General features: G+C 49.6%; 1 protein-coding gene and 1 long non-coding RNA gene across 2 annotated transcripts in view; one reads left to right on the top strand and one right to left on the bottom strand.

Annotated features, from left to right (window-relative positions):
- Positions 1–14685, bottom strand: part of LOC113958324 (protein shisa-6-like) — a 101884-nt gene that overhangs the window by 21808 nt on the left and 65391 nt on the right. The window contains exon 3 of the mRNA XM_027666476.1: positions 7626–7721. Coding sequence (XP_027522277.1) covers positions 7626–7721 — 96 coding nt within the window. The remainder of the gene's footprint in view (positions 1–7625; positions 7722–14685) is intronic.
- Positions 3319–4189, top strand: LOC113958328. The gene is made up of 3 exons (XR_003531484.1): positions 3319–3396; positions 3579–3695; positions 4049–4189. It is a non-coding gene; the product is annotated as an uncharacterized LOC113958328 (long non-coding RNA).

Raw genomic sequence — 14685 nt, 5'->3', positions numbered from 1 at the left:
GGGGTGACTCTTGGGGATGGGCCTGTGCAGGGCCAGGAGTTGGACTGATGATCCCTGTGGGTCCCTTCCAACTCATCAGATTCTGTGCTGAACTGTGATATTCTGTGATATTCCATCCCACAGCTGGCTCTGGAGGAACCCTGGGCTCCTTCCCCAGGAAGATGGATGTCCCTGGGTGTGTTAGCTGAGCTCTCCTGGCTCAGCAGTGCCCCGTGTGCCCATGCCCTGCTCGGGGCTGTCCTGCTGCTGTTCCCTCCCCAAGCCTGAGGAAGGCTCTCAGCTGAGCCACTAATCCTCCTTGTGCTCATTGCTAACAGTCTGGGAAGGCTTGGAAAGCCACATCCCATGTTCTCTCCGTGGCCATGAGCAGTGTGAAGACAGAAGGGGCCTTTCCCCTTTGTTGTTTCACTTGCAGGAGGTTATGGTGGGGTTTGATGTGGTTCTGCTCGTGTTCCCCACCCCTCACCCACAGCATCAGCTGCACCATTGGTATGGTTTCCACAGGCTCCCCCTCTCCTCCCACCAGGCTCTTCAGAGGGCTATAAAAGCCAGAGCTGTCCAGACTCTGCTGAGAAATGGCCGGTCGTGTCTGAAGTCGATTAAATAATTCAGGGTGGCTGAGATGCCCTATTGCGTAATGGAATCTTTCTGCAGAGCTCTGGAGCCTTTCCCACGTCCCAGGGGGCCTATTTTCAAGTCAATACAATTAAGTGTCAGAATATGCAATGGTTGAAATTAATCTGGAATAAGAATGCAAGTGATCTTTAGCACACACACTGCAAGACACCATCAAAATCATTAGATACCAGCCAGGAGGAACAGCAAATGATTCATTGGGATGCAGAGGGCTGGGCTCAACACCTTTCCATTGACAGGATGTCTAACAAGTGTTTAATGAGAAAAAGGACTCAACATACCTAACCTAGCCCTTAATTTTTGCATATCTATTCACGACAAGCTACAGATGCAGGTATGAAAAAAATGACCCTTTAAAGTTCTCTCTTTCCCTGTATTAATGAGTCTCCTGCAAGCTTGGATTACTAATGATGGGGGCAGGCAGCAAATTCCAGCTTGGAGCTGATTCATTGTGTGTTTTGGAGCCGTGTTGGGCTGAGCTGGTTGTGACAGATGTAATATAAGACCCCAAAATAACAAATTAAGGGTATGAACCAGCACTTTGGGAAAGAAACTGGAACACAAGGCTGCAAGCCAAGCAGTGGAACCAGCCCTGACAGCAGGGAACCAGGACAGGAGGGAGGAATCGGAATTTTCAAACTGCTAATGATGATTAAATTAATAAATCTCTTTCCTCCCATTCATCTCTGAATCATATTTACATGGACCAGCAAAACTGCTGGTTCCTGAGGTGATGCTTGGAAAAGGGGCTTATTCTGGGGGCTCCAAAAGGAGCAGTGGGGTGTAACAGGGGATAGTGGGTGTCCAAGGGGAGGAAATGGTGTCAGCCACAGTACCTGACCCTGTTCCACCACGTTCAGTCCACGTGCACAGTCTGCAGCTCTGAATATTAGAGATCCATCAAGGTGTCTGCACGAAGACCAGTTTGCATACAGACATATCATTTATAAACACAGAGCCTGTCACAGACACAGCAAATCCAGGTGAGGGTGTGCCAATGAGAGAACACAATGGGTGGGGAGAGCAGAAATGACCTGCTCCTGTGCTGACACAGGATGTCCCACAGCCCTGTCTCACTGACAGGCTCTTCTGAGACTCACACAAACACCAGATCACTCGGGCAAACACAGCCCCAGCCACGAGCACTCTGTGCTCCTCTCCCATCACCCTCCAGTGGGAGCTGAGCTGTGGTTCTGGGAAAACTCTGCAGCTTCTAGGGAAGGAAGAGCTGAGAAGGTGGAGCTGTCACCCACAGCGGGAGACACTGGAGCACCTCAGGAGGACCTTGGTTGCTAAGTATGATCTAGAGCTGTCTTTGCCCTCTCTCATGTCTGTCCCTGTAGATTTTCTTACACACAAACACAAACATTAAACTGATAAAGCTGCTGCTTTACTCTTGTCTTTGCAACAGCCCTGAGGGACCCTGGTGACACCAGAACCCCATTCCCCAGTACTAGCCTGTGGGATCTGGCTCTCCAGGAGGTGAAGGTTGGCCAAGGTGCCAGGTCAGTGCTGGGGTGGTGGAGCAGGACACTCTGCTCTTGGATTGTGGTCAAACAACTCAAACAATGCCCTATTTTGCAAGCTGTGGAGAGGGCCAGGTGATGCTAAAACCAGTCTGGCACATCAACCCCAAATTAACATCCTTGTAGTGAGGCAAAGATCTGGCAGATAAACTGCTAAGCTGACCTGGAGACATATGACTGGCAGTCCATCACTTTATACTATAGAAGTCCAGTCCACTTTCTTAGGATCAGGTTCTTCTAACACACTCTTTGGGGTATGTGGTGTGTGGAGGTTCCTCTCTTGAGAGGGGAGGCCCTTTCAAGGACAGTCCTCGAGGTTAAGAGAAAGAGCTCTGCCCACAGCATTGGTCTGGTGAGTTACATCGATCTCTGTTTAATAACTATTTCTTATTTTTCTAGCTCTAATATAATTATTTCACAGAATTGCTTTGATGTAGTGCACTACCCTATCCTATACTATACTAGTAGTTTTAGCTTCTATACTGTGTACTAAATAATTCTGAATATTTTGTCTCATCATTTGTCATAACAATTAATTTTATATAAATATACCCAGTTTGCCACTTTTAACCCTTCAGGACAAAGTTGTACTTAAACTGTTGACAAAGCCTGAGGCTGAGATTGGATCCAGCCACCCCCGGGCTCCTCTCTGAGCAGCGGGTCCTTTCTGTACCTTGTGAGTCAAGGGGAGGGTTTCTCTGATTAACTTGGTCTAAAGCCCCACTCCCACCCTAACAGAGGGCCCCCTCAGCCTCTCAGAGCCCGCTGAACACACGGAGGGAGACTCAGCTGCTGCCCCACCCCTCAGTTCTCCCTCCCTTCCTGACACTGCCTCGTGCCCTCTCCCAACGCTGCAGCTTCCAAACCCACCACCTCCCCCTGCTCTGGCACCAGGAATTACAGGCTCTGTGTGTCCTCTTGCATGGGGGCTGGCAGAGGAGGGTGAGCATTTTCCAAGGCGGGATCAGATCAGGAACAATTTGCTCCTTTAAATATGCACAAACCTGGGGAGTTGGATATTTATCAGGTGCCAAAGTATCTGAGGAGTGATATCTGTTGGGTGTAAGGCCCTGCTAAAGGACATACACCATGTTCCACACACCAGGCACAGCTGGACCTCCCCAGCAGGGCTGTGCCACCCCAGAGTGCCCCAAGCCCTGTGCCCATGGGGAGGTGCAACCAATCCACAGGACGGAGAGAACGGAGGCTCAGCGGGCAAATCTCACATTCAGCTGTAAATCTGCCACATCTGCACAGATAAAATGTGCTGTGGGGAGCTCCTGGGGCTCAGTCACCAGGGCTCCCCTGCCCAGCACTGTTCTCACTCTGCCCACACTGCAGAGCTGAGCACTGGCCCGGGCTCCAGCCTTGGAGTCCTGGCTCAGTTCTTAATTTTTCCTGCCTATGGCACTGCAGGAGAACATCCTCAGAGCACATTTCAGTGGGATACTCAAAGAAGAGCCTCCTGCAATGCCCTGACTCAGAGCACATCTCAAAATGACTCCAGGAACAGCCTGGATCCAAAAGTCAGAAGTCACATTTCTGGAAGTGTTATTGGGCAGGCTGAGGGGACTGAGGACACTCAGAGCACTGAGGACACTGAGGGCCCTGAGGACACTGAGGGAACTGAGGACACTGAGGGCACTTGACTCTCCTTGTTTTCAACACCTGCTTTTGAAGTTCCAACCTCCTCAAGGATCTGGCACAAACTTACAAGGAATTAGCAGGTTGTAGGGAAAGTTCCCTACAAGATGATCCCGCAGCAGGAGGGTCTGACCCCCCAAACCCCTCCTGCCTCACTGTTCCCTGACCCCTTTGCACTGGGTTCAGATGGGAAATTATGCTTTTCCCACCAAATAACCTCACTATTTTTAACACTGTTGCAGAGTTACCAGGAAAACAAAGAAGCTGTTCAGTGATGAACCAACATTATCATCTGCTCCACAGAATTTCTGCTGCTGTCCCGGACTGGTGGAACACAAGGAGCCCAATCCCACTTGGAAACTATTTTCAAGGTCTGAAACTGATAGTGGGGAAAAAAAAAAAGGCAACAAAATAAAAATCACATTTTTACCTGAAGAAAACTCAGCAATCATGGTGTGAAATAATCTGTCTGAAGTGAATTTACTGCTCCTCAAGCTTTGTTCCCTCCCTGTGGTTGGGGGTACCTGTGGGTGCCTGCTCCCTGTTGTAGCAGCTGTGTAACCTACTCCAGCCTGGGGAACTGGGTAGAGCTCTGAGGAGCCCTGGCACCTCTGTGAGCACTGTCCAGCTCAGACCAGTCCCAGCCTGGGACACCTGAGAGTATCAAGATGCTTGGAACAGGTTGAAGAAGCTGGTTTTAAATCAGAGAGATGTGATAATTCCTGTCTGCTGTGCTCCTGTTTGTGCCACTGGAGCACTGAACTCACAGCAATTCCCACAGCACTTGGAGCAGCAGGAGCTGCTCCTACACAAATAGGGCAGGTGGGATCCATCCTCTGAGGGCTAAAACACCCCCACAGCTCCCTCTTGCTAGAGGGGGGAAGAGATGCCTTGTGCCATCCAGTGAATGCTCCTTTAGAGGTGCTTTTATCTCCCAGGTGTCTCCACATGGAACTGAAGGTTCTACCTCAGAATAAAACATCCAACCTCTACCTGATGTGATATGAGATTAACCCTGCCATGTGCCTCACCATGGGCACCTTAATGGCCTGAAGAGTTTGGATTCATCCCTAGATCACCACGACACACTGACAGCAAAGTCTGTCCCCAGGGTGTGAAGAACACCCCCTGTAATGACTTTACAGCCTTTAAATGCCAGGCAGTGATGCATTGCCCACTGACATGTCAGAGAGGAACCATAAATCACAATCTTGCAGGAGCCTGTGGATGTCAGACATGTGGATGTGCTGATTTGGTCTCCATGGTAGTTTGGCATGTCTCACATCTTTGTCTTCTGCCCAAAATAGATTAGCTCTTAAATATTACTCAGCACTTGGAGTTCTGCCACAGCACAGAAGACAGTTGAGAAAACACCAAAAATGTGTCTCCCAGTGCAGAGAAATATTGAGATAAACTTCACTGGCTTTGTTCAGTCTAAAAGTAGAACCCTTTGGTGTAACAACAAGGCAGGGTGGGGTTATTTGGCTCATGGCAGCTGAAGTGGAGATTTTAACACACGTAGTGGAACTGAAATAAGACAAAACCTCAGCATGAAGCTGCTCAGCTAAAGCTCAGGACTAACCCTTGCTGTAGCACTCATCTCTCCTGTCCAGGTACTGGGCTGTCAGTTCAAACTGAAGACAGGAAATCTTTCAATATTTCCAGAAATAATCAAATTATATCAGGCACAATTGTAACAATAGAGCCCCTCAGTTACTTGCTCCCCCCAAAAGTCCTGCTTTCACAGCACAAACACACAAATCATGTCACAGACAAAGACAAACCTACACATTTGCACAAGCAAACCAGGCAGTTTGCCTGCAGTACATGTGGAAATGTTCAGCACTTGCACCACTCATGAGTGGGAGTGTGAATCTGCCATTAAAAAAATTAGAAATTAACATTATAATATTGTTTAAATAAAATGTGGTTTTATAGGTAGCTGAAAAGTAAATTCTAAGGCCATTCCTTTCTGGTTTGTCCATAAACAGCCAAGGTAGAATTTGATTTCTTCAGAAAACAAACTTTGGAAAGCCTTCCCCCTTAACCCCCCTGGCTGGGGGCTGTTGTGGTGGATGGACAGTCTGGACTCCCCCTGCCCACTCTTCCACCTTCCCAGGGATGGGAAATGTGCTTATGGGGGTTCCAGGTGTGAAAACCACAAGCCCATCCACAGGAGAGCAGAGCCCCCGAGAGCTTTCAGTCCAGAGGGAAAGCAGGTTTTGTTCTGATGTGGGAAGGGATCAGGGAAACCACATTGTCCAGAAAACTGCTGGAAGACAATCCCAATGTCTGGGACAAAGAGGCAGGAACGTGGCCCTGCTGGGGGTTATCCTTGTGCTTGGGAAAGGTTATCAGAACACTCCACCCTGTGGACCATCTCTCCTGGAGTTCTCTTGCTGTCTCACCCTAAATACCCTCCTGATGTGACATGACATGACTGTAAAACTCCTCTTGGGTGGGCTGGAGAAAGGGAGACCTTGTGTAAATGTCCTTCCTTGAACCATTGCAGTTCCCAGCCCAGCTGGGGTTTGGAGGTGGTTCCACTGCTCCCCTTCCCCCGGAGCAGAGCCAGGCTGGAATTACAGGGTATTGGATTACAAGTCCCACGGGTGCTGCCTCAGCCTCAGTAAACTTTATTTAAGCACACACAGACATACACAGACAATATACATAGATTTGTTTCTTCTCTGACAGTGCTACAGGACCAACACTACTGCGGATGACACTTGTGGAGAGCTGGAAAAAGTGCAGGAAATGTAAAAACCAAGGTCTTTTAATAATTTGTGAGTCATGTCATCCACAGGAACAACACAGGAGCGTTCAACCAGGTGAGCACAAGGACACATCTCCACATACAGTACATTGGTCTATAGAGGAATCTCCACATACATTGTGTCTACAGGGAGGTACAACAGTCTCGAGGTCAGGAGGACACAAAACCAGACAGGGACTGGCACATGCACCCCCAGTGGCACAGCCCAGTGGCACTGCCAGGGTGGCTGGGGCAGGGGAGGGGGGACAGAAAGATGCTCCAAACACAGTCTCACTGTACACTCCAAAAACTCACCAAAATAGGCAACAAGGTCATCAAATGAACATTCATTGGGGGTTCTGGTGACCAGCTGGGTCAGAGCTCACAGCTTTGGTGTCACCAGGACTCCTGGGATAGGTGGTTACTTGTCTTATAGAGCTCCAGCTGGCTCTCAACATATATTTTATATACAGTACATATACACAGAACATACACAGAGCAGTATATGTATACTTTTGTGTTTTCCTGTTTGTACATTATTTCACAGGTTATAGGAACACATAAAATATATGTTTCAGGAGCTAAAAAGGAAAGAATTTTATAAAATATTCATCATACACCCCTCACCCCCCCAGAGAAAAAAAAAAAAAAAGCCCAGAAGTCAAACAAAAGAACTCCAGAGAGACACTCTGGAAGTGGTCACTGCCTGCCCTGGGCCAGCATCCCTTCCCTTCCTCTGGGAGGACAGGAACGAGGGGGGTTTGCAACCATGCACCCAGGAAAACACAAAGCTGTATAAACAGTCCAACTGCACAGGCAGAGTCAGGAATCTGGAGTCTGGAATCTGGAATTTGTCTGACTCTACACTCCCCCACCACCTCCCCTGCAAGGATTTCAAAGGTTCTGCCCGAGCACAGTATTTTACCTGCAGCAATATTTCCTGGACTAAACCCACTGCCTGCAGTCCAACACTGTTCTCTCAGGGCACTTAGAACCCACTGCTGAGTTAGAGCTTTTTATTTAAAACAATCTTTTGATTTAGCAAAAAATGGTTTCCACTGTACCCTTCGTGTGTCCTCTTCCTAATGTGACAAACCCGGAGGAGATGAAATTATGGAGATCTGGGCCTCCACTTCGGTAAATATCTTTTCCATAGTGACCTGCCAAGGAAAAGAAAACAAAATCACCTTTATTCAGTGTGCCTGTGTGGATATATATATCTGTATTTGTGCTATACAGCCCTGCTGTCACCCTCATAGATGAGCACCAAGACCCCACCATGTGTTATACTATGAATCCCAACCTGAGGGTCTCACAGAACACAACAGCTACAGCAGCATTGCTTTACTGGCAAAGATTAATGGAGAACAACTGCACATTTGGATAATTGCCAAGGCAAGAACAGAATCTGAGAGGGGAACTACTGATGTGCCAAAGCAAACCCCCCAGCCTTGGGGGAATTGGCTCATCACAGGCTCAGCTTGAGGTCTGGGACTAGTCTCACTCAGACCTTCAGGACTCAGGAGCTAAAGGAATTCAGAAGAGATTTTTGACTCTGAACCTTTCCCATTCCAGCCACACTCCTGACAGGATTCCTGCTGGTAGAGTTTTTGTCTCAGCACAAAAGCAGAGGTGCCAATGTCCCCCTGCCCAGGCTGCACCCACATCCCCAGGATCAGTAGGACAGCAAAACTTTGTCCTTTAGCTTTGATTTGCTCTGGTCCACAAGCGGCATCCCTGGACAGTTCCTCAACTGCAACAGCCTTCTCAACAGACTTCTTTGGAGCTTTCTCATCCCCTGACAACAGAGTAGGTTCAAGAGACACCCAGCCTTTTAATAGTTTAATACATTAATAAAGAAAAAAGCCTCCTGCCTCCCTGTTACCATGCAAAGCTCTGAAATGAGGACAGAGATAATTTTTCAGATACTCTTTATCATCTCCTCCCTTTTTCATGTTGTTAATTTTTCTATTCCTTTTATTTCAGAGAGGCAGAGATAAGATAGGTGCAGGGGGAGGAAAGGAAGGTGGCCTCAGGGGCCAGGGATGTAGCTCAATCCCTGGTAAATCTCCACTTCTCCATGACTTTCTGCCCAAGCTGTGATGTATCACTGCTCAGAGCCAGGGGGCCTGGAGAGTCTGATGGTCCAAAGCCTGGTGCTGGAGCAGGAGAGCTATGGGCAGGGACAAGTGGGCATCAGGGATCCAGCTGGGAATATCCTGGGGCCATGTACAGATGTTACAGCCCTATATTTCAAAGACTGAGACCACGTGCTGTTTGTTCTCATCCATTTTCAGACTCTCTGGCAACACTAATAGGACAGAGACTTTGGAACCTACTAAGTCTGAAAAGTTTGCCTCTTTTCCCCTCAGCCAGTCACTCTCAGCCCAGTAGCCAGCAGTTAGTACTGGTTTTGCAGGTCATTCCTCCTGTCAGCAGAGTCCACCTTGTATATGAAAAATCTGAGGGTGAGCACCCCAACCACTTCCCAAGGTCCCCAGATGTCACAGAACCATGGAATGGTTTGGGTTGGGAGGGACCTTAAAGCCCATGCAGTTCCACCCCCTGCCATGGGCAGGGACACCTTCCACTAGCCCAGGTTCCTCCAAGCCCTGTCCAACCTGGCCTTGGACACTTCCAGGGATGGGGCAGCCACAGCTTCTCTGGGCAACCTGTGCCAGGGCCTCCCCACCCTCACAGCCAAGAATTTCTTCCCAATATCCAATCTCACCCTGCTCTCTGGCAGTTTGAAGCCATCCCTCTTGTCCTGCCACTCCAGGCCCCTGGAAACAGTCTCTCTCCATCTTTCTTGTTGGTCCCTTCAGGCTCTGGAAGGCCACACTTAGGTCACCTCAAAGCTTCTCTTCTCCAGGCTGAACAATCCCAACTCTCCCATCCTTTCCTCCCAGCAGAGCTGCTCCATCCCTCTGATCCTCTTGGTGCCTCCTCTGGACTCTCTCCAGCAGCTCCATGTCCTCCCTGTGCTGTTCCCCAGGGCTGGAGCAGCTCTGCAGGGGGGTCTCACCTGAGTCCCCCTGTTCTGCCTCCAACTCCCCTCCCCAGGAGCTGCCTGGCCAGGACAGCCTGGCACAGGCTCTGCCATCCCAGGAATGTGCTGAAGAGCCCCAGAGGAGCTCACACATGGCAGGCAGGAGCTGCTGAGCCTTCCAATGATGTTATTCCTGTCTAACAGAAAAAGCTTCCCACTCCCTTCCCACGTCGATTTTTTCTGGTCAAGGTCAGCCAAGTGCTCCCTGTAAACTCCTCAAAACACACAGAAAGTGTTTCTCTAGGTTTGGGGGGTTAACAGAGGACAGTTTTATTCTTACAGTTGCAAAGTGGTAGCAAAACCCTTCACATTTGTAGGCGTCCACCCAGGAATTGGCTGGGAAGAAAAAAGGAAACAAGGATTTTCTAATTCCATGAGAAAGATCAGGGGCTCTTTCTCTCTTTTTCCTCCCTTGCTCTTGCAAGCTCTGGCTGCTGCATTCCTGGAAAAGGGTGGCAGACCTTTGCCTCTGAGTCCCTGGAATTTATCTGTGCTCCATGAGATGGTTTTCCTGCTCCTGGGAAGCAGAGATGGTTTGGGCTGCAATGCCCAATTTGATTTAATTTTCTCTATCATTTTCTAAAATGTGCTGCATTTTTTCTTTCCAGTAAGCCAATTTTTGTTCATATACCAACAATTTCTGTGCTCTCAGGACCAGACACTCTGGCAACTGGTACTACAGAAGTGCCATAATTTCCCTATTTTAAACAAGGATCAAAGAACCACACAAATAAGTGCTTTTACCTCCAGCTGAAATCAGCTGTCTTTTATATGTCCCTTTGGAGAAGCTGTTTAAAACAGAGATCAAGAAGGCGAAGTATATTAAAAAAAGCAAACATTTACTGGCAGATTGAAGATTGTTCATCAGCCATTTGCTCTCTGAACCTTGCTCTTCCCCTGCTTATAGAACATTGTAGTTAAATTAAAACAACCCTGTGATAACAAGCCATTAGCATTTGAACAGGAGGGAGGTTTTCCCAGGAGAAACTTGAATTTGCAGACTTCAAGGAGCAGGACTTTTCCTGTTTTAGGGAGAAATTACAGGATGCTACTTTTGCTTTCTGTGTTTTTTTCTTCCTGCTCACTTGTGCTGGTTTCTCTGGCCTTCGCAAAATGCTGGATTTCAGAGGTGCCTCGGGGGCTGTGGGTGGGTCAAACCCGGGTGTTGTTGTTCAAACAGGCTTTGCCACAATCCCTTCTTGCCTGGGGGGTTTTCCTTGGAAGTGAAGCTCTCCTGGACCTTCCCCAGATTCCCATGTCCAGCAGCCCCAGCAGAGCTGCAGAAGCTCAGGCAGAGCAGTGGGAGCACAGGCTGACCAAAAACATCCCCAGTTTGTTCTCTGTGCTGTTGTCCTCCTTTCTGTCCCCACCCCTGTGCCCTCACCAAGATGCTGGGAGTCCTTCTGGAGCTGGTGGGGAGGGATGGGCTCTGCCAAAAACAGGGTTCAGCCACAAGCTGAGCTGAGCTGAGGGAGGTGTCTGGCTCATGGGATGGGAAGGAGCCCCTGGAACTTATCCAAGATGTTCCCTCATAGGCTGAAGCTCAGTGTCACCTTCAGCCCTATGGTGAGAGAGCTAAAAACTGCCCAATTCCTTGAAAAACATGTACATGGAGTGATATTCATTTTATTTCAGACTTTGGGGATTTTTCATAGAATCACAGAATGGTTTGGGTTGGAAGGGACCTTAAAGACCACCCAGCCCCACCCCCACACCATGGGCAGGGACACCTTCCACCAGCCCAGGTTGCTCCAAGCCCCTTCCAACCTGGCCTGGGACACTTCCAGGGATGGGGCAGCCACAGCTTCTCTGGGCAACCTGTGCCAGGGCCTCCCCACCCTCACAGCCAAGAATTTCTTCCCAGTATCCCATCTAACCCTGCCCTCTGTCAGTTTGAAGCCATTCCCTCTTGTCCTGTCACTCCAGGCCCTTGGAAATAGTTTCTCTCCATTTTTCCTGTAGGTCCCACTGAAAGGCCACACTTAGGTCACCCCAAAGCTTCTCTTCTCCAGGCTGAACAATCCCAACTCTCCCATCCTTTCCTCCCAGCAGAGCTGCTCCATCCCTCTGATCCTCTTGGTGCCTCCTCTGGACTCTCTCCAGCAGTTCCATGTCCTCCCTGTGCTGTTCCCAGGGCTGGAGCAGCTCTGCAGGGGGGTCTCACCTGAGGGGCAGAGGGGCAGAATCCCTCCCTGCCCTCTGCCCATGCTGTGGGATCAGCCCAGGGCACGGGGGGTTCTGGGCTGGGCCATGTCCAGCCTGTCCCCCACCAGCACCCCCAGGTCCTTCTCCCAGGGCTGCTCCATCTGCTCATCCCCAAGCAGTGTCACTCCCCTGCAGGTCAGTGTAGCAGTTCTGTCCCTTCCATGTCCCTGTTTGCCAAGGGGTCACTGCCTGCAGGGTTTGGGGGTCTGGGAATGGCACACCCTGCTCCAAGCCCAAGCTGGCGCTCCTGGAGCATCTCAACATTCCCTGCTCCCAAAACCAACCCTCCCCGCAGCTGCCTGAGCTCCTGGAACCACGTGTGCTGTGTGTTAGCACGGGATTCCTGGAGAGCTTCTGCACCTCTAAGGTCAGTTCCTCATGGCTGGGATCAGATTTAAAGCACTGCTTCAGAGCGCCACGAGAGCCTCGCTGCAAGAGGCTTTTCCTGCACTTTTGCTCCCTGTTCTGGCTCACTCTGGGATCCATGTGCTGTAATTCCTGTAAGCCCTTGGACTCAACACACACTGCCAGGCTTTGCCTTTCAAAGGCATGAGCAGGACTCAAGCAAAGCTTTGTGTTCCTAAAGCAAAGCAAGATGGGCACTTACACAACTTAAAACTCCCAGCAAAAACAGAAACAAGGTGAAATTTGCCTTCTTTCCCCCTCTCCCTTGGTTGTGAGGGCACAGCAAAGGCAGAGAGCTCAGGAAAGGCCTGCCCACAACAAAGGCAAATTCTTGAGGGCATCCAGAGGGAACATTTCATCACAATAACATCCTGCATAATACACATATGGAACAACCTCAGCCACAAACAGCAATTACAAGCCCAGCTCTGATTTAACAGAATTATTAGAGCTGAACTAAAATGCTGTTATCCACCTCTTGGAAATGTTATTGCTGAGCACAGATTACATCACCCCAGAAGGGCAGACAGGGACTGGCCTGGACAGGCTTTTGCAAGACACACAGTGATCTGACCTCATCCTTGTCACAAATCTCCTTGGGAGAACAAAACTGCACCCAGGGAGAAGTACTCACATCCAAACTCCTCAGCACAAACATTACTGTCAGACAGATCTCTGTGGGAAAAGAAAAAATCCCCTTGTTTTGTGGGGTGAGGGGAGGATCCACAGCCTCCCTGTGCCTGATGCTGCTCATTGCTGCTGGGGTGATTCTTCTGGAGCTGTTTGACACGTAACAGAGCTGGGGTGATTTTCTTGGAGCTCTTTTGCACATAACAGGGCTGGAGGGATTCTTTTGGAGCTGTTTGACACATAACAGGGCTGGAGTGACTCTCTTGGAGCTGTTTTACACATAACAGAGCTGGAGTGGATCTTCTGGAGCTGTTTCACACATACCAACAGACCAAGGAAAACGACACGAGCTGCCTAAAGGGCTGGGAGGTGTTTGCTGAGCCCATGGCAGACTGTATCACTCTGTCTGTCCTGTCAGTCAAACATAGGGATCTCTGAAAGCAAGGGGAGGCACCAGACCCAAAATGATGAATTCTTGGGCCTGAAGCTGCCCAGGGATCACCCCAACCATCTCAGTTGAGGCAAGTCTAATTCAGGAATTGGGGGAATTAGACATGGCTGTAGGTTATACAACTGGAGGAAGTGTTTGTAGCCAGCTCAGGCATCTTGGGGCGAATATAACAGAGATTACACTGATAAGGGGCATCCAAGTGATGCCACAAACATCTCCATTTCCCTTCTCAAAACAATCCAAAATCCAGATGCCAGCTCACAATATAAAGGCACAGGAAGGGCAGCACCAGTGGGAATTTTGGATAAATACCGAGTTTCTGGCATTCCTGTCTATCCTGAACATGCAAATGGACAAGAAAAAAAGCAACTGGAAAGAGTTCAGTGGTACTTGGGCTGAGCTACCAGCATTGCCCAGCCAGACATGAACAAGATGTAGCCCAAGTCAGTGCAGGGAATATCAGCTTTTTCCATGTCCTACAGATATTCTGGAGCTTAAATCACACTGGTGGGCTGAGCAGAGCCAATTTCCCTGTCCTAGGAATCCCAGAATCAGAGAAATATAGAGTTTGGAAAAGATCTCCAAGATCACCAAGTTCAACTGCCCACTCAGCACCACCTCGTGTTCACCACTAAACCATGTCCTCAAGTGCCACATTCACGTTTTTGAATGCCCTGGGCAGCCTGTTCAGTGCTTTACAACCATTTCCATGGCGAATTTTTCCCTAATATCCAATCTAAACCTCCCCTGGTGCAGTTTGAGGCCATTTCCTCTTCTCCTGTCCCTCGTTCCCTGGGAGCAGAGCCCGACCCCCACCTGGCTCCACCCTCCTGTCAGGGAGTTGGAGAGAGGAATAAATGTGACAATACATCCAGAATTTCCCTCTCCTTCCAAAAAACTGCCTCATCTTTCTTTGTATCCCTTTTCCCCATGTCTTTGTCACATCCTTCCCTGCTTCATCCACCTTGTCCTCCACCCCACGTGACTGCTGACCACAGAGACCCTGCTCAAAGCAGCCCCATGGGGACATCTGGCCGCAGCCTGTGCTAAACAGATGGCAGGGGTGGCCTTGGCCCTCCCCTCCCCTGGCTCTCTGTCCATGGCAGAGCTCAACTAGATCGTCTACACTGCCCAGAGAAGCTGTGGCTGCCCCATCCCTGGAAGGGTCCAAGGCCAGGTTGGACGGGGCTTGGAGCAACCTGGGACAGTGGAAGGTGTCCCTGCCCATGGCAGGGGGTGGGACTGGGTGGCTCTTTAAGGTCCCTTCCAACCAGTCTGGGATTCTGTGAAGGGCAGGATCCATGGAGTCCCTTCCTCCTGCTGTGCTGCAGAGGACAGGAGTGGCTTTGGGTGGCTTTGAGGGTTTAATGTTTGCTCTTTGGGG

Source organism: Corapipo altera, unplaced genomic scaffold, assembly GCF_003945725.1.
Source record: "Corapipo altera isolate COAL_440 unplaced genomic scaffold, ASM394572v1 103, whole genome shotgun sequence".
In the NCBI taxonomy this organism is placed as follows: Eukaryota; Metazoa; Chordata; class Aves; order Passeriformes; family Pipridae; genus Corapipo; species Corapipo altera.
This window is presented reverse-complemented; position numbering and strand designations above follow the sequence as displayed.